The sequence below is a fragment of the Callorhinus ursinus genome, unplaced genomic scaffold (genome assembly GCF_003265705.2).
Source record: "Callorhinus ursinus isolate GAN/ISIS: 27379988/994484 unplaced genomic scaffold, GSC_fseal_2.0 scaffold49, whole genome shotgun sequence".
Taxonomy (NCBI): Eukaryota; Metazoa; Chordata; class Mammalia; order Carnivora; family Otariidae; genus Callorhinus; species Callorhinus ursinus.
Window position 1 is genome coordinate 9,177,273 of NW_027397111.1, and position 23,932 is coordinate 9,201,204.

The following is a 23,932-nucleotide window of genomic DNA, read 5'->3' on the forward strand; positions in this document are numbered from 1 at the left end:
GGAAGCAACATATCGATGTGGGTGTAATGGGACATGTAATATTGCTCGATCAAGACTATGCTTCTGTGGTTGACTCCCCACATTTTGCAAAGATCTTTGCAAGAAACCACATTCAGAAACATCATATGGACATGGTTGAATGATTCAAGTCTTGGTTAATAAATAACTTTCTTCTAAATTGGCTTCTTACTGGTCTCACAGGCTTTCTATTCGGTTTTCTTTAGTCTCTCTAAAATTTCCAGGAAAAACTCAGAGTCTCAAAATGCCTCTGAACAAGAATAAGCTGTTTTTACTACTTGGAATTCTCTGTTTGGAACAAGGTAAATCTGCAACTCTCTCTCTCCCCAAAGGTAAGTTCCAAATGAACTCTATAACTACCTTCATCTGAAGGAATAAACTTTGCTGGCAATGGGCATCATTACTCCATTCAATGTTCCTTTGGGAAAACCGAAGCAGATATCTTTTGGAGATCTGTTTTTCATGTAATTATTCTGGGCTTGTCTCCTGTAATCAGCATATGAAACTGCATAAAACATTCATGGAATACAACTTGGCCAAATGGCATTGATCTGGAGAAAACTGGGATTATTCACTTATTTGGACACATGACAAAATCCCATCCTTTTTCATGGAGCAAATTCTGGAAATCAACATATATTTGAAAGCGTTTGTAATCTATTGGAAAATTATCTTACTGGGAAATATGAAATATGTTAACTGTGGTGTATTAGGAATGGTCTTTTTCCCCTCAAGTAACATAAGGTGAGAACAGTTCTTGGCGGGCTTCTCCATAGTGAGAGTTGTGCCAGCCCCAAGAATCACCCTGTTTTCTGTCTTTGCCTCAATGAGTTCAGGAAATAGTAAGTTTTGTGACTAATTTATTTATGATTCATTCAACTGAAACTGTTAGAAAATAAGCTTTTGATTCAATGTCATGCCTGCATTAGGTTCAGAATCAAAAGTCTCAGTGTTACATCCATCCTCTGCTGTTAATTAGCTGCGCATTTCTTTGATTCTTCATTTTCTCATCTGTAATGCAGGGGCAATAGTGCTTGATTCATAGGCACAGAATGAAGATTAAACGACAAGTTATTTGCAAGAGCTTTGTGTGTTTTAACATATTAATCCAAATAGTTACACTCTCAAGGATATGCTGTCCAGAAAAAAACATTTGTTTATCTCTCCAACTTTTCTAAGTGTCTACTGTATGCTAGGAATTGTGCGAAACCTTGGAAATACAGAGATGAATAAACATAGGGTGTTTTTTCCTCATGCAGTATATAGTCCAAATAGAGGCAGATAAACTACTGGGATCATGACCTGAGCCGAAGGCAGATGCTTAACAACTGAACCACCCAGGCACCCCAGTCCTAAACACCTTTAATCTAGCTCATCTGCTAGTTGAGGAGTCAAAAAAATCATCGAAGTTAAATAAGTAAATGCAACTTTTTCAGGGATAGCGTCCTCTCCACAAAAAAGAAAGAGCTCTTTTTGCCATTACCTGGCAACCCTTCTAGCCTAACACCACTCTGTTGTGTGAATCAAGGCACGGTCTTCTCTCTACTCCACTGTTCTTGAACAAACTGCCACTTTCTAATTCCATAGGGAATGAAGTCCAATATCTGACAGTGTGTCAGGTATCATGGACCATGGTCTCAGACTCAATCTCCTGGGTGGAGCAGAGAAGATGTACACACAATTACAATCTAACGCAGAGTATGGCATCACCCGCTTCACCAATTCACTGAGCAGCTTCTATGCATCATGAACTGCTCTTGATATTTTGAATTTAGATATTTCTAAGATTAAGTTCCTATCTTTGAGAAACCCACAGTCTAGTTGGGTTTAAAGACATAGAAATAACCATAATGGCATGTGATAAATGCCATTGAGGAAATCACAGAAGTAGAGTGCTGTGAGGAGCCGTTTAGGGGCCAGACTGCTCAGAATCAAGGGGGCTACATTCCTGCTGACCCAGTGGAGATCTACCTCTGAGGTCCTTAATCTTCATATCAGAAAAGTAGATCTATTCAGGACGTGCCTATTCTATGTGACAAAAGCTGAACAATCCCATGTACTGCAAATCACAGCAAATCCCACAATTAACATAAAGTCATATTGTAATCTTTCTACATGCTCCATGTCCTACAGTTTTTTCTTGCTCAGAAAAGTTTCCTGTACTCCTCAGTTCTAGGAGCTATCTAATCACTAAATTTTTGTCTTCTCTCTTTCCCAGCTCCCACTTGTGGGCGGAGTTTGGTGAAGGTACAACCTTGGAATTACCTTAACATTTTCAGTCGCATTGTTGGGGGAAGCCAAGTGGAGAAGGGTTCCTACCCCTGGCAGGTGAGTCTCAGGAAACATTCTCTGGTGGGTAGACTGTGAGCTTTCTCAGGAATGGATGTCCCAGAAACACGTTACTCACTAGTACACTCCTGTCTGCCTAACTCATCATCAGAGATCTCATGAGTGCGTGCCAGGATCCAAGTCCCTCATGATGTCCACCCATTGAGTTCCAGAAAATGTATGTTCAGAATAATTACATGCACTATTGGCTTGCCCCCCAAACTGGAAATGCTACCCCAAACTTTCAGCCCCCAAGACAAAAATCCCACTTCAATAAGCTAAAAAACTCTTGAATTTACAATTAAAAAAACAATTTTCTGATTCAACAAATTATCTCATTATAATTAAAGATGATCAGGTCTACTTTCTGTTTGGAGGTTTATACTATACCACAGGCTCTCCTAGGGAATAGTCAAGAATACTGCCTCCTTAGAAGCTAATTTCCTAAGACTTTTCTCTCAATCTAACCTCCTGGTCTTCGCATGCCGTCAAAATGCCTTTGTGCGTCTGTCTCTAGCCTATGGTGTGTTCACATTTATTGTCTTTGAAACTCTCCCAACTTTCTTTACCCTGAGAACCATGTTGTTTTCTTGCCTCTTAATTTTGTGAGTAATAGCTCCTTACTTTTACTTTGTTTAAGTCAGTCACATTAATTTTTGGTCAGTGGACATTTAGTAACGGTCGGTTGATTGAGTTTATGTTTAGTAGGTTGACTGAATGGCTGAGTCATTGCCATTTGATTAACTGATGAATTAATTACTTGGTTGAAGAGTTAATTGATCAGTTGCTTATTTGATCAACTGGTTGACTAGTCAATTTAGAAGTTCATGTTCAAGTCAGAGTCAGTGATTTTATTGATTTTTACTTATTCTTTTTCCCTGTATTAAAATTTTTTCAGTTGTTCATTGAACAGTTTTTGGTCAAAAGTGACAATTCTAATAAATGTCTTCTTTTCTCATTCCGACAATGGAATTAAGAGCATTTACTTGTACCCTGAAAGCATTTTAGAGTTAAATATCATGAACAGGATAAATCATAGAAAGTCATTGGTAGAGGCAGATTAAAAAATGGGCTTGAAGCAGTGACAGAAGTGAAATAGTTAAGGGCATGAGAAAATTGTAGGTACCAACTATTTCTTCTAAGAGGCTTGGAGGAATTGGAGCATGCGTGGAAAATTTCCTTAGCCTTCACCTGTTTTTCTCCCAAACCTGTTTATCTGGACTCTGCTGTATCTTATACTTCTCTTTCCTTCTCTTCTTTCACAGAAATTGTTCATATTGCTAGAGCAACAGTCTGGGCCAACAGTGTTATGAAAATAAATAAACAAATACCAACAATTTTTACTACCAACTCTACTAAATCCTTATAGCCAACCGTCTCAAATGAACTACCTCTCCTACAGACCAGGGTTGGGAATGTTCTGGTTCCAACACTGCTCTTCTTTCTGAGCTGTCATGGGATGGGTTTTACTCCTTCACAGTCCACAGTTTCTAATATTTGTAAGATATCTGGGTCTATTTTTCAGAATATGTTCGGTCTCCAGGTTTGGGGGGGTGGCCCCAGGGCATTAACGTGCTCCCACTTAGGCTCTTTGTAATTCAGGTATCCCTGAAACGAAGGCAGAAGCACATCTGTGGCGGGACCATCGTCTCTGCACGGTGGGTGATTACGGCTGCCCACTGTGTTGCAAACAGGTGAGGAAGGCCTAACTCATGGATAAACACCAGATTACCCTCCTTCTCCTTTGGGATCAGCAGCAATAACTCTACTAAAACATGGACATGTGTGATGTATACTTTAGCACGGGAACATAACAAAAAAGCACAACACAAACAGGGATCGCTGACATCGTCAAAGGACAGTTAACTTGGTAGAAAGCATACTTTGTTTGCAGGAGTAGAATACTTTGTTTACTTAAATATGACTGGAAGTCATTAAAGAATGATAGCCAAGTGAAAACAAACATCACGAAGATATATTTGTGAAAATTCTCTCTTAAATTTCAGTGAAAAAAAATAAGCTGGTTCATTATACATTTTAAAAAATTGTTGAAAGAACTGAATTCTACTCCTGAGGCCATATTGCACTGTATGTTAGCTAACTAGAATTTAAATAAAAATTTGAAGAAAAAAAATTGATGAAAGAAAACAAAGGGAGGCCAGTAAAGAAGGCACCCATGTCTGCTTTCCTACTAGTCCAGCCTCTCTGAGCTTCAATCTAACAACTTCCATTCTTTATCCAATTTCCTGTGTACTCTAAATGTTCTCTTGTTATTAGCGCTCTTGGGAGTTAGTCACTAGAGGGCAATCAAGATCATTTCCCATATTTGCCCTCTTTCACTTCAAGTCTGCAAACATTCCCTGGGTATTTACTTGGTGCTAGACACTTTGGTGGGTACCAAAGATACAAAGATAAGTAAGATGTAATTCCTGCCCCCCGCAGAGAGTTAATAGTCTAAAGAAGAGTCAACTGATAACTTCACTGCAGTGTGGCAAGTGACTAGGCTAAAGGGATGCTGTGTATTAGGTTAGGTACTCAATATAGCCAAGAGCCAGGGACGTATACCAAGAGAAAATCGTGCCCTTTCCAATTCTGTATAAAAATCATCACTTTGGGGAAAGAAGGGTCCCCAAAGATGGTAAGCCCAAAGTTTTTAATCTACCCCCAATGCATCCCACTAAGTTCCTTTCAAGATAACCTGACTACAGGATAAAGGGAAATAGAATGGTCTTTCCTATCTCACACCATGTCTCTAAATTACAAACATAAAGGAAGTAGGGGGAGATCCCCACCTCCCATTGTTTTAATCAGTCCCAAGCCTTGAGTGTGCATGCTCTCTGAGATATCAGAGTTATGAGGCTATTATGTCTTTCATAATATACATTAAGCATTAGTTCTCTGATACTAAAGCAGCGTACTTAGGGGGGATCACAAATCATTCTCAAAGAGTCACTGATACTGAGGCCAGGCCAACCACCTAGGGTAGCTGAATAAAATCCACTATGGCTTCAGATCCTTGAGTTACAATACATATGCATTTTTGGACATTTTATGAATAACACTGCAAAGGATTCAATTTATCATATTATTGGTTCCATTTGAGGCCACTCTTGACTAGTCACCCCCTTAAGTTGGGAACCTTTGTATTGTTACTAGTAGTGATGGAATCATTCTCACTTGCTCTTTTCGGCACCCTCTCACCCACATTATCCACCCATGTCATCTTAAAGAGGCCGGATTGTCAATCATTACAAGTGTCCTCAGAGGCTGAATGAAATTTACTCAGTTTACTGCTTCCTCTTCATAGAAATATTGCAACAACTCTGAATGTTACTGCTGGAGAACATGACTTGAGCCATATAGAGCCAGGGGAGCAAACCCTCACCATTGAAACCATCATCACACATCCCTATTTCTCCATCAAGAAGCCAATGGACTATGATATTGCTCTTTTGAAGATGGCTGGTGCCTTCCATTTTGGTAAACATTTGAGGCTCCCTGTGAATTGTCTATCCTATGTTCCCTATAACTTCTGCTCCATAACACATTCCCTACAATGTATGTTATATAGCATATGTCCAACAGTTCTGGGTCATGCACTCCAAGATGGGGATCTGGGGTGGAGGGCCCCCTATGTGAAACCCTTTTTGTTTGTGGCTTCAGATACAGGATTATGTGGAGTCAGGAGAGAGTCTTTCTTTGTCTGATAAGTGACCCCTGGAGGTGCGAGGCACAGATATGTCACGTGATCTTTGGGGAACTACCTAGATGCCAATTGGCAAGTGGCTTAGGATGTCCTCTCTTCCACGGGTGAGACAAGCCCTGCCCTGCTCTTTTCTTCAGGCCAGTTTGTGGGGCCCATGTGTCTTCCAGAGCCAAAGGAACGATTTGAGGCTGGATTTATCTGTACAACTGCAGGCTGGGGCCGCTCGGCTGAAGGTAAGAACTATGCCACTTCTCTTAATAGATGTCAGAACTTTCTGGTGGGTAATCAGAAAATACAGTTTTTAATCTCTGTTTTAAAAAACAATTGTGTAAACATTTTAAAAGAGTATATCCATTGTACTGAGAAATTCAGGTCTTTCCAAAAGATACAAACCTGAATGGGACATCTTCAACTCGGGAAAGGCGAGGGTGCATTGCTGGGACTCTCCCCTCTGTGTTTTCTAGATGGCGTTCTCTCACAAGTCTTGCAGGAAGTGAACCTGCCCATTTTGACCCAGGAGGAATGTATGGCAGCTCTGTTAACCCTAAAGAAACCTGTCAGTGGGCAGACCTTTCTCTGCACAGGCTTCCCAGATGGAGGGGGAGATGCATGTCAGGTAGGTGGGGAGTGGCTGGGTTGAAATGTCCCAGGCAGGGCTTCCCTCAGCTTTGTCATCAGGGGAGGAGCTGAAAGAAGGCTGTAGGTAAGACTGGACTCTGGAAAGAAGGGTCAGGAGTGACAAAGGAGGTCAAGTCAAAATAAAGGGACAGTTTGTACAAGCTGTTTTTACTAGGGAGTGTGGATTCAGAGGAGGTCTTCTACTTTTTCCAAAATACCAAATAACAGGGATAATGCCAACAGTGAGCTTAGGGTTCTCTACCCCTGAAGACTGGCTGGCTTTTTCCCTTTTAGAGGTTTCCAATTTGTGGGCAATGGGAACTTTCCTTTCCTTCCATTCCTCTTGCTGAGCAAGACCTGAGATCAGTTTTACCATTGGGCAAGACTTCTCTGAGTCTGTAGGATGAGACAGGAGTAGGAAGAAAGTCTGATGTTTGATGAAACAAACATCCCCCTAGGATGGGGAAGAAAGAGGTGGAATTGGTAAGGCTCCAGTGATATTTGAGGATTTAATGTGAATTGTGCTTGGCTATTCTCCTGGGCCCCTGAGTCCAACTTATTAGAAGTGAAGAAATGTCACTGATCCTCATCTAGCATCTTTGTGGGGGAAAAGAGTGAGCACAGACTTAGAATGATGGTAAGAGAGGCTTTTTCCCCCTACAGGGAGATTCAGGAGGTTCCCTCATGTGCCGGAATAAGAAGGGGGCTTGGACTCTGGCTGGTGTGACTTCTTGGGGTTCGGGCTGTGGCCGAGGCTGGAGAAACAACACGCGGAAAGATGACCAAGGATCCCCCGGGATCTTCACAGATCTTAGAAAAGTGCTTCCCTGGATCCACAAACACATCCGAATTGGTAACAATGCCAGCACATGAGGTCAAGAAGCTAGGGCCAGCGAGGGTATCAGCAGTCTAGGCAAGTCCAGACAGGCTCTACTTCTGTTTTTAGTGTAGCACATAAGAATTGTGACATTTACAAGATTTAAAATGAGTAAAATATGATGTGCAGTACAGCCAATATTCAAAGAATCATGAATCTATCCATCCTAGACTTTGCCAAATTTGCCTTTAGTTGAAACTATCAGTTAGTGATGTATTTTCATCACTTAACTTCTCAACTGTGCTAGCAAGATGTAGCACTCTATAGTGGTTATGAACCAGTGGAAATTTTGCCTCCCAGAGGACAATGTCTAGAGACATTTTTGGTTGTCACCATGAGGGGAGGGGTGCCACTGGCATCTAGTGGGTAGGAGCTATGGCTCTTGCTAAGCATCCTACAATGCACAGGACAGCACCCATGACAAAGAACGATCCAGCCCAAAATGTGAGTAATGCTGTGGTTGAGAGGGCCTGGCACAGATCTGGGTACCATGAGTCTGAAAAGGTCAGGGTCTGTATATACCCTTCTCACTGACCAGGAGTTAATTGAAACTTCATTTCTGCCTCTAAAGCCAACTTCATTGTTTTCTAACTAGTAGCTTCCAGCTTCAATAGGGCTTCTATTCTGTCCCAAAGAGGTTAATTCGAATTCATTCAGTAAGAACTCGGGTTTGTTTTCAAGTGTACGGTCCTGTAGCAGGCATTCAAGCCCTCCAGTTGTAGCTACACCAGCAACTCTCTTGTAGTTGTGGGTCACTTATTTCCATCTCCAGCCTGCCTGCTCATGAGAAATGAGAGAAGTAGACCAGATAACCTCTTGCCCTATATAACCTCCAAGATAATCATGGCCTGTTTCTTAATTAGCCCACTTAATAAAGAGAGTGAAATTTCATTAAAACACCAAGGCGACTTTCCTGCTTTGCCAATTTACCCCTTCTGTTCTTTCCGCAGATTAAATTTTCATTAGTTGCATATTGACTTAAAAATGCCTGCACTTTGGAGCCAGGGAAATGCTAACTTCTTGAAATGTTTTTCAGGATACCACACACAGACCTTGAATAGCATCTTTCTTTTTCTTTCCTAGGGAAGCGGAGAAAGAGCTCCAGCGGTGGGTATTGCTCACACCCTGCTCCACGAGAAGCGGGAAGTAATATCTAGTATCTCTGAATATAGGTTCCCTTTATAATCAAAAGTTTTTGCAAGAGCTCTCTCTGCTCACTGGGTATAAAGCTACCCACACTTGGGGCATCCACAGCCATTCCTTGCCAGTGCCAGGGCAGGCCAGTGCCAAGAAGGAGCCCTGGATTCCCTATTTCACTTCTTGAGAGCTCCATCTCAACTCAGCAAACATTTGTCAAATCCTAGCTTTGGATCAGAGACTCAGGGGCAGGGAGAATGAGGTGGTGCAGATGTGGTCAATAAGCTACACACCTTACCCTGAAAGTGTCCTCGAGTGTACAAGGGACTCTCCTCCGGGGTTACATGGCAAGTCTGCAGTGAACCCACTCTGTAATGTTGAGAAAGCTCCTTCCTACCTCTGGACCTCAGTTTCCTCATCCATAAAGAAAAGAGTCTGGACCAGATGGTCTCTAAGGCAGCTTTAGCTCAAACCTTCAGTGGTTCTGTGAGTCTGTGGAACCATCTACAAAGAACAATGGGGAAAAAGTGCCCTGAGAACTAGAGGAGTGAGCAGCTGGGGCAAAAAGCGAGATGAAGCTTTGGAGCACAGACACCTTTTAAACTGAATCACAGAAAAACACAAAGAACCCGTAGAATGTTGTCAGGTGGAAATGGGATACAGGTAAAGAAAAATACTGCAGCTCAAGGAATCATCTTTGTCGAAAGATGACACTGAAGGACAGAGAACTGAAAATATAGAGGGTAAAAGAGACCAGTGCATCAGTCAGAGCAGCTGACGTGGGGGTGTATGTAATGGGGTTTGATGAGGGAGATTAGAAAATAAATTGAAACCAAGTAGTGGAAACTTTGGATGCCTGTCAAAAAAGTTTGGATTGAGTAATGGGAAGTTGATGAATTAGATAAATAGATTAGAGCAATACTCTGGTGCTACGAGAATAGCATGTAGGATATAGGTTGGGGGGGGGTGGAGTTCTGAGATTACACTTTAGTTCCAGAGACCCAGGGCAAGGGCTGGAGAATGAAAGGATGGGAATAGAAACAAGAGGAATTGGGACCCGGTAGTCACTTTGATGAAGGGCGGTGAGCAGCAGGGAGGAAGCAAGGATGGTACCAAAGTTTCGAGCACGGGAGATGAAGCAAAGGGCACATAAAAGTAATCTAAGCAGGGGGCGCCTGGGTGGTACACTTGGTTGAGCATCTGACTCTTGGTTTCAGCTCAGGTGGTGATCTCAGAGTTGCGGGATCGAGTCTCATGTCAGGCTCCATGCTCGGTGTGGAGTCCGCTTGAGTCTCTCTCCCCCTCTCCCCCAGCCCCTCCCCCTGCTCACACACCCTGTCTTAAATAAATAAATAAATCTTTCTTAACAAAAGGTAACCTAATCAGAAGGGGAAGCAGTTTTGCAGACCATCTGCAGCATGTTAAGGGGATATCTAGGAAATGGTTGCAAAACCAGGTCTGCAACTCAGGAGTGTAGAATAATAGTTGAAACTCAGGGTATGAATGAGACCCGTCAGAGGGCTCGTGTAGAGAGAGGTGAAAGCGAAGGATAGAACCTGGGAAATACATGTAGGTGTAGAATTGAGTTATGATGCCAGAGAAGGAATAGTGAAGGAGAAGAAATCATCGAATCTCGAGGTTAAGCAGGATCTAAAAAAGAACAGAAAGAATAAGGCATGGCAGAAGCCATGGCAGGGAAAGCTTTCACAAGAGAGGAAGCATGCGTAACGAAGAACCAGGTGGTTCCGGTGTCTGCACAGGTTCTGGAAGGCTAGCCCCCACTGTCACCCTGCTTCTCATGGCTCTCTCTCCCAGCCCCATGCAGTGAGCAGGATCGTGTGCTCCGCGAGTCTGAGGGTGAGCTGCACTTCCCAGAAGGCCCCTACCTGTATTACGAGAGCCAACAGTGAGTAGGCCCCTGCCACTCCTCCCCCAACCGCCACCTCTAGTCTGCCTGTGCCCAGTAACTGGACCGTGACAGCCACTTTCTGTCTAGAAATGACACCCTCTTAATGGATCTGCCTGCAGACGGTGTGTCTGGACCCTGTTGGCCCCAGAGAAAATGCATGTACTGCTCAGTTTTTCCCACTTGGATGCAGAGTCTTGTCACCACAGTTACCTCTCGATCTATTCCGTAGAAGACAGACTTATCGGTGAGCGGATTTTCACGTTGTCAGATGGACACTTGTGCTGGGAGGGCTTCATGGGGCCGGGATGCCGTACGTCCGGCACCGAGGCATCTCTAAACACCATGCTGCCCGTCTCCAAGTTTGAGACTCGGGATTGACAATGGAAAGGAACTGAATCTGAGCCATTTCGTTTGCTGCATCTGCTTTCCATGGAACCAGGCTTCCTAGAATCGTGTGCTAGGCCTGGAACCCCTCAGGACTAAAATACAGACACATCACAGGGGAAATGTTGCTTTCCTAGGCATGCAAACGACCCGTACTGCATTGTCCAGCTAAGAAGGAAAGTACCAACGGATAACCATGAGTAGAGGCAAAGGTTACTTATGCAAGAAACAGAGATGGAGGAGCATTTCTGTGGTTCCTAACAGGAGGTGATTTTTGCCCCCCAAGAGCTAGGTGGCAATGTCTCAGAGCATTTCTGGTCGTCATGACTAGAGGGAGTATTACTGGCATCTGGCGAGCAGAGACCAGGGGTGCTGTAAAACATCCCATAATGCACAAGACAGTCTGAACACCAAGCATGTTCCAGTTCAAAGATGTCAGTGGTACCAAGGTTGAGACCCCTTGGCTTAGACAATCCTCTCCTATCAGGACAAGTCCAGTTCTCTTTAAGTCTCTCAATGGGGGCTGTTTTCTAGACTCTGAACCAAGACTCTTGCTTCTTGTGTTGCAGGAAAGTTCTGTGGGAAGAGCCTCGCTTCATCAGTTCTTGTTGGCTCCAACTCTGTACGGCTGAATTTCATCTCTGATGCCACAGATTATGCAGCGGGGTTTAACCTCACCTATAAAGCTCTAAAACCAAACTACCTTCCTGGTAAAACCACTTACTTTTATCCCACACTCTCCAGGCTACCTAGAGAAGTCGGAGGCCCCGTAGGAATTAGGAGGGGGGACCATGAGACCGGGGAGAGGCCCGTGCACGTGCTCCTTCCACAGTCCTGCTAACTCGTGTTCATCACACACGGGCTGGGAGGGTGAATGAGTCCTGGAAAATCAGCACACAGACCTCTTCCTTCGTGGTGGCTCTGCCTGAAGAGTCAGCCGCTGCATCATTTGTGAGAGACAGGAGGGAGCCCGAAGAGGATTCCTCTTTGCTTGAGTGATGCCATTGTGGGGACATGTCCCCTTGTGTTTCAGATTCAGGTTGCAGTTCCTTTACTGTCCTTTTTAAAGAAGGTCTCATACAGAGTCTTCACTACCCTGAAGACTACAGTGACATGGCCAACTGTAACTGGGTTTTTCAAGCCCCCAAACACTACTTAATTAAGGTACTGACCCTGCTTACCCTTCACTTTGCTCTGGTATCTCCACAGAAATCATGAGGGCAGAAGTTTGTTGTGTGTGTGTGTGTGTGTGTGTGTGTGTGTGTGTGTGTGTGTGTGTGTGTGTGTGTGTGTGTGTTTAAATCAGATTTATTCACTGCTGTATCCCTGGTCCCTGGCATACAAGGCTCTTGATAAATAGGCGTTGAATAAACAGACCAGCCTATTTTCCCTGTAACTACCCACATTCACCACTAGATGGCAATCGTGTGCTTTACTTTCTGTTGGAGGGCTGCCCTCATCTGTACCTGGTGACGGGTTTAATGGGTTTCTAGTCCCTTCTAGAGACAAGCATTTCTTCCTTGTTCGTTAAACTGCTAGCAAAACGCTTTGTAAGTAATGGCTAACAAAAAATGCCAAGAAGGCCCCAAACATCAAGCTTTCCGTGCAGAGGGAACAGAACAAGCACAGAGAAGCCAGTATAGACCAGGTTGAGGGACAGGCTGATGTCCGAGGGTCACAGGTGTATGGGCAGGGGTCGTAGAAGGTGAGGCTGAGACCAAAGTACAGAGGGTTTTCAATGTCAGGATGCAGAGTTTATTCAGCATTTGGTTAATTGTGTTTGTGGCCACGTGTTTGTTCATGCAGCACCAACGGGCCGTCTGCAGGGAGAGGCCACCAGGGGGTTGAGGGTAGGACTGCGGTCACAATGAGGTCGGACGTAGGCATCGATTTAGAAGTCTTTCTCTTAAAATGATAATTGAAAGCGAGAAAGTATATGGACAGAAAAGGTAGAAAATAAAAGGGGGACGAGTAAGGATGGACAATACCTCCAGGTTCTCGTATCTTTAAGAGGCAAACAGAAGCCTGAGACTCAGGAGCAGGTGTGGAGTTAGGACAGTCCAGGGAATGCAGTCTTTCATTTAAAACACAAAACAAGCAAACACACAAAGAGGTGTGGCCCACAGTTTGGATTTCCCACAGAAAGTGAGTTTAAGGAGGAGGGCTGAGTATTCGCTACCCAAGCCTTGGCTCATCCCCCAGCAAAAGGGTAAAATACTTGAATTGACATTAACATAACAATAAAAAATTTTAAAAAATACTTGAATTGACAGTTGAGCAATGGAGAGCAGGTGGGAGAGGAAGCACCTGGAAGAGCCAGTCGGATGTTCGGAGCAGGAACAAGATCTCACAGGTTTTACCAATGAGTGGGAGAAGACACAGAGGAACGAGGTGTAGATCTCCTCTTTCTCAAAGCTTCTGGAACCCAAACAGTCAAAATAGAAAATTTCAGGTGGAAGCAGAATTAAGGGAAGCTTTGTGATGAGTGATGGAGGATAAAAGTTGACGTATGAGTGAATTACTGGAAGGAGAAAGAAGACAAAATTTAGCTGAAAGTCTGAATGTGCCAGAGCTGATGGGATTCAAGACCACCCTTTCGATCTGTGTGTACCGAGTGCCATGCACGAGTGGCGTGATGCTGTCCCCCCTTGCGGTGACAGCATGATGGTGCAGGACCCCTCCAAGAGGAATTGGGAAGTTAGGATTACAAGGCATAACCATGTGCATAGTTCCTCAGAGAGAAAAGGGTCTATTTCCGGAAAGTATCGCAGTAAGGGTTTAGAAATGTTTGAATGAATCCTGTTTCTGACCCTCTCCTCCCCGTGCCTACATTCACCACTAGTGATCATTTACCTCCATGCTGTCCCCTCCACGCAGCCCTGTGTCTCTCGCGGAGTGTTCAGTCTCCACTGAATCCCATCATCTGTGTGTTTAAAATCTTGAATTCCTACCTCCTCTCCCACTGCTCCTCTCTTCAAAGTCAATTAAGCCCCCAGGTGCTAGCAAATTGCTCCGCTTGTTCTTTGCTGTTTGTTTGCTCTTTGTGGGAGGGCGCCAGGGAGCTCAAACATTTGCGCTTTTCCCCAACCTTGTGTGGCCCGGGGCCTTCTGTGTCTGGGGTGGAGCTGTCTGGCGTATAGCCTCTTTTCCTAAGTAATTTAACCCATTCATGAATGCCGCGTTCACATCCCAAAAGCAAGTTGAGCAATCCAAATTTCTCTGCTTACTCAAAATCAGGTCATTTGTTCATGTGATTTGCTCTGTATGTAACATGGAGTCTTGTCAGCTTTCCTTTCAGAGTCTGGACATAGAGGAAAGTGGGGACTGCACGTCTGACCACGTGTCTGTGTACAGAGATGTGGAAAGGCAGGAGGAAATAGGTGTGTGCCCCGCCCCCGGAGCCTCGGCTCCCCTGGTTTGCACTTGGATCCAGTCCCTTTGGGCGAATCCTTCTCAGGAATAAAAAGAATCGGGCTCCAGCTTCCTTCATTGCCCTGCGCCCCCTCCCTCCATCCTAGGTGCTCACGACCACCCCCCCTTCTCCCAGATCATGGGCAGGAAGAGCGGGAGCGAGGACCAAGAGCCATCTAGGGGTCAGAAGGGGCAAGGGCCCTTGAAATAAGCCCTGTGGCTCGAACCAGTTCCCTCAGTGGTATGTCCCCAGTGGGAGTGTTTGGGAGATAAACAGAACTGAAGCATTGCTGGAGTTCAGTACCTATTAAAAAGAAGCAAACTGCCCTTCTATTTTGAAAACGAATTGGGACACCCACCAAAAAAGTTTATTTCTCAACAATTGCCTAAAGGACTTTTCTCTCTCTCTCTCTCTCTCTCTCTCTCCAATGTCACGTCTATTTGCTGGGCCCTTGACCGCGTCTTGCCTGGGCTGGGCTTTACCCAGCTCGGTTGTGTGGCTTTGTTGCCCCCGCCCCTGTGCTGAGCTCTTCTGGTGTAATGCTCATCAGCTTCCAGTCGGATGACAATGTGACCTTCAGAGGCTTTCAGGCTACAGTCTCTTTCATCCCCGAAACAGGTAAGAAGACGGAGGCATCAACTTCTTGGGTCCGGATTCCAATCCTCCTAATGTGGTAGGAGAGGGCTGCCTCTGTGGCCCAACGTGGATACAGTGGGTTCTCCGTATTTGCAGCAGCTCGGTTCTATAAGGTCACCATGAACATCAAATCAGTGACTACTGACCTGCGGCTCCTAGGGGAACTACGGGGTTAGGTTCCTGGGAGCCTCTGGTTTTATGGGTGTTTCTGTCTAAAGTCACCTTCTCCAATATATCTTGTTCATTCATTCACACTGAACTCACAGCCAGCACCCCAAAACTCGAGCCTGAGCAGAGCTTACCTATCACGTGTATTTTCTCCCCAAGGCATATCACAGCCTCCTTGCCCTTACGAACACCAGATGCACCTCAGCCCTATGTTACATTTAGGGCCATTTCAAACTGCAAAATCACCAACAAAAAGCACAGGGATGCAAAAAACCCCATGGCACGCAACAGACCACGGAAAGGACACTTGTTTATAGTATGAGAGCTAAAACAAGAAGGCAGAGTGTTGCCTCGTTCGACCTCACCTAGGAACGTGTGCATCGGGTGACTCAGATTTTTCACAAATGCTCTGCATTTGTCGTTGAATGATCATGAAAACACCATTCGTTCTGAGTTAGAAATAAGTGTTAGGGAGTAGGTGAATTTGCAAACGTGGAATCCATGAAGAATGAGGACCGACACTGTGTCTGAATCATGGCCTATCCTTATTAGGTGTGTGGTCTGAGAGTCATCTGAGACTCCTTTTCTTCGCCTTACCATGGGAGGGTACATGCCTTGAAAGAATATAGTGAGGATTAATCGGATCAGGTGCGCTTGGCCATGAGCAAGTGTGTGACACAGAACAGAGGCCTGGAAATGTGAAATGTCTTGACCAACCCCCAGTCCCTAGGCACATGGACAGCACAACTCCCCTCCATCCTCACATCCCTGAGCGTTCTGCCCAAATCCTACAAAGCCAGGTGTCGGCTCCTCAAGTTGTTTATGCCTGTTAGACAAGCAGCTGCTTATGGCAAACCTGGGTTATAGTTAAAATACTCCACTTTTCAGTTAAAATACCCGTAGTCCAGCTGACTGAGATGCCCCAGAATTCTCACAGTAATAATTTTCTGATAAGTCCCGAACACTGGCCCTGTGTGTGTGATCTGAGCAATTGTGTATGCTTGCACTCAGATTTAAACATCTCCAGATCAGAGAATGAGTCGATGTTTTGGGAGACATGGAATGTACTACCTGAAGACCACAATGCTTCCGGTAAGCTTTTTTGGGGAATGTGACTGAGACATACCCACAGAGCATATCAGCCAGGGTTCAACCAGAGAATCCCAAAAAGATATGTTGGAGTGCTAACCTCCAGTACCCCCAGAATGTGACCTTATTTGGAGCGAAAGTCTTTACTGAGATAATCAAGTCAAAATGGAGTCCCTAGTGTGGACCTTTACCCAATATGACTGGTGTCCTTATAAAAGGGGAAACTTGGATGTGGAGAGAGAACGTCAAATGAACATGAAGGTGGAGACTGGGTGATGCATCATCTACAAGCCAAGGAACACCAATGATCACCAGCAAACCAGCAGAAGTTGGGGGAGAGGCACCATCACCACCCTCAGAAGGAACCAACCCTACTAATACCTTGATCTCACACCTATAGCCTCCAGAACCATGACACAATAAATTTCTGGTCTTTTAAGCCATCCGGTTTGTGGGTTTTGTGTGTGTGTGTGTGTGTGTGTGTGTGTGTGTGTGTGTGTGTGTGTTACAGCAGGCTTAGCAAGCGAATACGCCAGGAACTGGCTAACCTGGCTGTGGGGGGTGACCAAGCAATTAAATCCATCAGGCAGTCAGTCAGAAAGGGAAGATGACAGGACACTGGAACCCCACAGGCACGGGCTGAAGGTACTGTCCCCCGGGCAGAATTTCTACTCTTTTTGGGGGAAGTTTCAGCTCTGTTCTTAAGGCCTTTCCAACTAATTAAGTCAGGCCCACCCAGATTATCCAGGATGATCTTCTTTGCCTGAAGTTAATGGATTAGGGACTTTTATTACATCTGCTAAATCCCTTTACAGCAACACCTTGGTTGGTGTTTGATGGAATAACCGGAGGCTGTGGCTTAGCCAAGTTGACACATCCAGAAAGCCATCACGCGGAGCTGTATGGGACGGATGTGCTCATCGTCCATTTTGCTCAAAGAAACACTGAAATATTTCCGGTCCCAAGAAGCAAGACTCCCATCTAAATTGATTCATTTAGTGGAAATGGCTAACTAGTATGCCACATTGGAGTCTGACCCACGAGATCTGTCCCTAAGAAAAGTGAGTGAGTATCCCACTCCGTGTTAATGCCAGTGAGCATGGAGAAGCGCTGGGCCTTCTCTTTTCCTTGTTTATTCCGTGACACCCACTGACATCCACGTGCAACATCTTGGTCCATGCGGAAAACATGGTGAGCGGAGCAAGCAGAGGAGGGGGCAGGGAAACTTGTATCGTTTGCCATTTTGATAGTTTGCCAAGAGAAAATTCGAGTGCCTTATTTTTAATTTTTTCTTTTTAGTTTTATAAAATGTCTGATACATGGAACATAGAATAGAGTGTGGAGAGAGAATATTCCTTTTAATGAAAAGGAATAAAAGCAATGAGTCTTTTTGTTCTGGATTCTTGGACCTCGTGATGCATGGACGCCTTAGGTAGAACATCTTTGTGAAGAGCGGCTGCAGGGGCTCCTTCTCTTGACTACCCTGGGGATGCACTCAGCGGAGCCATTTTTCCCAGCCGAAACCAAGCACAGATTTTTCTAAGGACTCTCATTACAATGCTCAGCAAGATTTATTCGGCATTCTATCCCCAGCACCTACTGCAGTGCTCAGAACACGGCAGATGCCAAATAAATATTTGGTGAATAAAATGAAATAATCCACACATAGCCCCTGAAGACCTCAATAAGTGAGACTTTCCTGATTTTCTGTCACTGAACTCACACATTAGGCCCCTTTTCCTTTATACATAAAAACTTAGGAAGAACAAGAAAAAGAGCTTACACGTGCCCTGTTTTAAAGAGCACCCCTAACCTGGATTCCTTAAATCATTCAGTAAGCAATTTTGTCCTTCAGTTTTTTTTTTTTTGAAATGGCGCAAATCTACAGAATAGGTGAAAGAGTAATACAACGAACTCCTCTTTATCCGTCACTTACATTCACTCATTGTCGACATCCTGTCACCTTGGCTTCTCACCTGATGCCTTCTCTGTACACACCTCCACACCAGGGCCCAGGGCACGGGGGGGGAGGTGCAAAGAGGAACAAGACATAGCACTTTTGTTCAAGTAATTTATATCCTACTAATGAAAATTATGTGTACAAATTAGGTGACAAATAAAGAGCAGATACTGAATGATTTCCATTTACATAAAACTAAAATCGCTCAAGATCACTGTGTGGTAGTAGGTGTCAGGATAGCAGTTACCCTTTGGGGGAGTAGTGTCTGGAAGGGCTCCTGGTGGGGTTCTGCTAATCTGCTTCCTGACCTGGGTTCTGGTGATACTTTTTGGAAATTCAACGTACTTTACGACTTGAGTATTTTTCTGGGCATGTGTTAGACGTCAATAAAATTCACAACAAAAGAAAAAAGTGTACCGAAAAAATACAAAAAATACTGAAATAACTTCTGGGTGAGACAGTTATAAAACTGGCGTTTGATTTGGGCCCACAAGAATAATGTCACCATTATTCTACACCCTGCGGGGGACCCTTCGAAGGTTTTAATTGGGGAGTGACATGATCAAAGAACACTTTTTGGTCGTTAATTTGGGAGTGTGAGAAGGATAGGGAAAGATTACCTGCTGGGGGAGTAGTCCTGGTGAGCAATACTGAAGACTTGAGTTCAAAGGTAGAAGATGGATGTGAGATATATTGCAGATTTGGGATCTAAAGTGTTTGGAGACCAGAGAGTTGGAGCAAAAAAACAGGGGGGAGTCGAGATGAGCTCAATATTTTACTCTTGGGTGATATACCCACTTCTGGTAACATATGTATTTTTTCCCTCTCTCTAGAATATAGTAAGCATTTCTCATCACTCCCAGGTGTCTATTAAAGTGCCCGCACAAGGAAGATACTCAGAGCTTACAATCTGGGCTTGATGGTGAGGAGGATCCATGGGTAATAAGGATGGGTTTTCCTGGCCCCTTCCCTGGTAACCTTTGCAGAGCTGCTCGCTCCGACCCTCCCAGGTTCCTTTCCAGCTGGACTGTAGGAGGCAAGGAGGCCGCTCAGCCTGCAGATTGCCACCAGGCATCTCTGCAAAGGAACCATCTTTGGGAAGACCTGGGTAGTCACTGCTACCTGGTGCTTCGCCAGGATGTAAGTACACCTAAGACAGTGGAACAGGGTAGGAGCTGATGGTTTAAGCTGGTTGATCATTAATTCTTCAGCCACTACCTCGGATATCCAACAGGGTCTGCTGCCACGTCCCTGTTCACCACCATCATGGGCAATCCACTTCCCAGGCAGAACTTGAGTTCCTGAGTGTTCAGGAAAGTTCTGCCCCTTCATACTGTGCTTCTAGTTTATTTTAACTAAACGTGAGGCTGGCAATTAGAGACATTTTATCATGGCCCTCCCAAGGATTTTCTAATCAGAAAAAGTATTAAATTTTGTGAAATATTTTTTAGCATCTTTCAAAATGATTAAATGGTTTCTCCTTTGATTTATTAATATCTTAAATCCTTAATTAATACATTTCCTAATATTCCTACATTCCTGAAATGAATCCCACTTGGGCATGGTACATTCATCTTCAATGTACTGCTGGGTTCTATTTAATATTCCACTTAGATTTTTGTATCAACATCCATAATTGAAATTGACTGATAGCGGAGGCTTTAAAATGTGGCCTTTATTTTATTTTTTTAAGATTTTATTTATTTATCCTACAGAGAGAGACACAGCAAGAGAGGGAACACAAGCAGGGGGAGTGGGAGAGGGAGAAGCAGGCTTCCCGCAGAGCAGGGAGCCTGATGCGGGGCTCGATCCCAGAACCCTGGGATCATGACCTGAGCCGAAGGCTAATGACTGAGCCACCCAGGTGCCCCAAAATGTGGCCTTTAGATGGCTGGGGATCTCCAAGATCCTTTTAGGGGGTCTGTGAGGTCAAACTATTTTCATAGTAATACTAAGACATCATTCTTCCTGTCTAATCTCATTCTCTCACAGTGTGCAGTGTTTTCCAGGGGCCACACACTGTGTGACAGCTCAGCAGATTGAATATAAAAAGCAGATAGGTGGCGTCTGGGTGGCTCAGTTGGTTAAGCGTCCAACTCTTGATTTCAGCTCAGGTCATGATCTCAGGGTCCTGAGATGGAGCCCTATGTGGGACTCCCGGCTCAGCTGGGAGTCTGCTTCTCCCTCTCCCTCTGCTCCCCCACTCGCCCCCCCTTCTCTCTCTCAAATAAATAAATAAATAAAATCTTTTTTTTAAAAAAGGCAGATAGGACATCTCGTCTGTCTTCTGTTTAGCCAGACATTAAACAGTTTTAAAAATATGTGAAACAGGGGTTGCCTGGTGGTTCAGTCGTTGGGCGTCTGCCTTCGGCTCAGGTCATGATCCCAGGGTCCTGGGATCGAGCCCCACATCGGGCTCCCTGCTCAGCGGGAAGCCTGCTTCTCCCTCTCCCTCTCCCCCTGCTTGTGTTCCCTCTCTCACTGTCTCTATTTTTTTCATATAAATAAATAAAATCTTTTAAAAAAATATGTGAAACAATGCAAGTCTTATTTAGAGTTTCCGTTTTGGAAAATGTAGTTATTTGAATAAACATGTTATTTATGCTAATGCCTAATGTTTTATTATGGTTATCTTAAACAAATTAGCAAATACATAATTTTTAAAGTTTCTGCTTTAATTTCTAATAGTCAACTGTTGATAAATACAACTCACATAAACAAAGGTTCTTTAAGATTCTCAGTGACTTTTTTCAAAGTGTAAAGGTGTCCTGTGACCAATAAGTTTAAGAACTCTGACCTAGAGCTTTCTTTTTACTGTCTGCCTTTGTCAGACTTGGATTATCAGTGCTCTTGATGAAAAGAACTGGAGAACTTTCCTTCTTGCTCTATGCTTTGCACACGATTTAGAACATAAGAATGATTATAATGATGTCGTGCAATCACATATACTAAGCGTCTATTCCTTGAAGGCTTAAAGGTAACTTTCTCAATTTCCTTCATTCTTATTGGCTTTTAGGTTTAAAATTTTCTCTTTCAGTCAATTTTGATAATTTATAATCTCTTACTAATAGCTATAACATTGAGATTTTCCTACTACTTGCTTTGAGTTGTACAGAACATTTCCTTAATAATTAATACCTTCTGTGTTTGCATGATTTTCTAGTTTCCTAATTTTGTATATTGCTTAAATCTTTTTTTAGAAAAAGATTTATTTGAGAGAAAGAGAGAGAGAGGGAGAGCCCAAGGCAGAGGGGAGGGGGAGAGAAGCAGAGGAGGAGGGAGAGGGACAAGCAGATGCCACGCTGAGCAGAGCCCGATGCGGGGCTTGATCCCAGGACCCTGAGATCATGACCTGAGACGAAATCAAGAGTCGGCCGCTTAACCAACAGAGCCACCCAGGCGCCCCTTGCTTAAATTGTTGTGTGTGTTTTTTTTTTAACACACTACCTAGCGTTTGGTCATTTTACAGAGCTTTTGTTTATATTTTAGAAGACAGATACAGTCTTTTACAGCACCTACGTCCTCTGCACCCTACTGAGTCATTTCAGCTGACCCGGATAGGCCAGATGATCAGAGGCTGGGGAGAGTTCCTGCAGATGACTGACAGGTACAGCCATATCCGTGCTGACAATTACAAATGAAGTTGCAAGACTTGATTATGTTCCCATTAGAGCTCTTAACTCATCGAGTGATGTCACACAGATTGCTTCATGTTTCTGAGCCCTAGAGTCTTTTACATGCATAGAAGAGAAAATATTCTCTAGAGCCTTGCTCTCTGGCCAGAAGGGTTGGCTGTTGCTTTCACTGAGGTAGCCCGGATGGTGGCCTTGCTATCTCTCTGATCCCAGGGCCTCTCAGAGAGCCACCTCCTAACCCCACCTATTTTAATGAGGCCGTAGTGGAGATTCCTTCTCCTCTCATTTTCCAGGGAACAGCATGCAGCTGCCTGGGCGGTGAATGCAAGAATCATGACTGGGCCAAAGACGCCCCTGAGTAAGAGCCCCGGGAGCCTCCCTTCTGTCCAGCCAGCCTGGCCACTAGCAGGCCACCGTGACTGCTAGATCTTCAGGTTCATAACACTAACCAGCAGTTGGCCATAGATGTTTTGGGCAATGGAGTATGGGATCTGGACTGAATTTTCTTTCCCTTTACAAGTTAGAGAAACAGGGGAGGATTCAAGAGCCAATGCCAAGTTTGTCCACTGTGTCTAGCTTCACAATGGAGGCCCTCTTCTTTTCCTGGAAACCAACAGAAGAGTTGTCTGTAGGCCAGCCTTTCCTTGTTTCTAGCCCCAACAAGACTGTAGAATGAACAATAGTCACTTAGGAAATACCCCCTGAGGCCCACATCCACCTGGTGCCATGCTGGGCACTTGCAACACATGGGTGAGTCAGACACCATCCCACGTGGTGACCAGCTACCCCAACTTCAGGTTGTTTCCCCTGGAGGGAGTTCAAGCACCCAAGCTCCATGTGCCTCCCTTCCTCACTGGGTCTAGTTAAGGCTCCTTTCGTCTAACAGAGAAGGTCCATCAAGCGCATTGTACTCCCCACTGCCTCCTACAGCACCACTGTGGAATATGGCTTGGCACCATTGTGGCTGGCCGGTCAGCTTCAGTTCGGTAGGTATGTTCATCCGCCTGTCTGAGAGAGGCCCAGGGCTGCCTGCCTCCAGGGTGTGCACAGCCACGGGAGCCGTCATCCAGGGCTGTGATGAGCCCTCACACAAGGGTCCTTGGAACCTTACAGCTCTACAGTCCTTCCCAGACTCCGTCCTCACGCACCTTCTGTCAGTTGCTTCTCACACTGCCCATGTGGTGTGGAAAGATGAGGATGCTTACCCCGCACCCAGAAAAAGAAACAGAGGCTTATAAAACTGAAGTGACAGAGTCACACAACTGCTAAGTGAGACGGAGCCCACACCTCGTTCAAATAAGCCTGGAGATTTCCCCTGCCCCCACATCGCCTATCTTGGAGAACCGGGGGTAGTTCTACACCCCTCTGGTGCTATGACCCCCCCCTTCCCTACTGTATGACCCATCACTTGTTTCATTCCTTCTTTCATACGGTCATGCACAAGTCGTCACCGAGCACCATCTTCTCACCAGACTTGCAATTAGGCTCTGGGGACGCAAAAGCAAGTAATACCCAATCCCTGATCTCTCCCATAGGATTTGAGAGCCGTGTTCAGCTGCCCCAGTACAAGGGGGTAAATGCTGTAACAGAGGGAGCACAGAGTAGGGAGTGTCTTCTAGGAGTAGCAGGGAAAGCTTAGCTAAGGATCAGACATTTCTGCGGGGTCTTACAAGAATCAGAAGTTCTCGGGTCAACAGAGAAGGGAAGGCCTTCCACTGAGGGAAACTGGCATGAACAAAGGATCAGAAAGACTAAGCAGAGGGATATTCAGGGTAAAAAGTGCAGTTGTGTGTGGCTGGTGCTTTGACAGGGGGAACTGAGGGGGGATATTTAAAATTACGGCTTAGGTCCTAGTTGTGAAGGGCCTTATTTTGGTAGAATGTCTGTCTTATGGTGGGAGGATGGGAATGATTACCAGTTGAGCACAGAGGAGAAAAAAAGCAGACCTGTATTAAAGAAAAATTAATCTGGCAAAAGTCAACAGGATGCATGGATAGAGTGGAGGCAGGAAACAGTTGAGGAGACGCATAGACACAAGAGCCCAGCTACGATGGG

General features: G+C 44.7%; 1 protein-coding gene across 1 annotated transcript; it reads left to right on the forward strand.

Annotated features, from left to right (window-relative positions):
• Positions 1–242: 242 nt before the first annotated feature.
• OVCH2 (ovochymase 2) lies at positions 243–16,713 on the forward strand. The gene is made up of 16 exons (XM_025848560.2): positions 243–350; positions 2,237–2,346; positions 3,949–4,040; positions 5,654–5,826; positions 6,190–6,285; positions 6,517–6,668; positions 7,334–7,523; positions 8,631–8,654; positions 10,500–10,590; positions 10,713–10,837; positions 11,547–11,687; positions 12,011–12,141; positions 14,264–14,357; positions 14,876–15,007; positions 16,205–16,285; positions 16,501–16,713. Exons 1-16 carry the CDS (start codon positions 263–265, stop codon positions 16,533–16,535), a joined length of 1,755 nt encoding a protein of 584 aa, XP_025704345.2. The 5' UTR covers positions 243–262; the 3' UTR covers positions 16,536–16,713.
• The last annotated feature ends 7,219 nt before the right edge of the window (positions 16,714–23,932 follow it).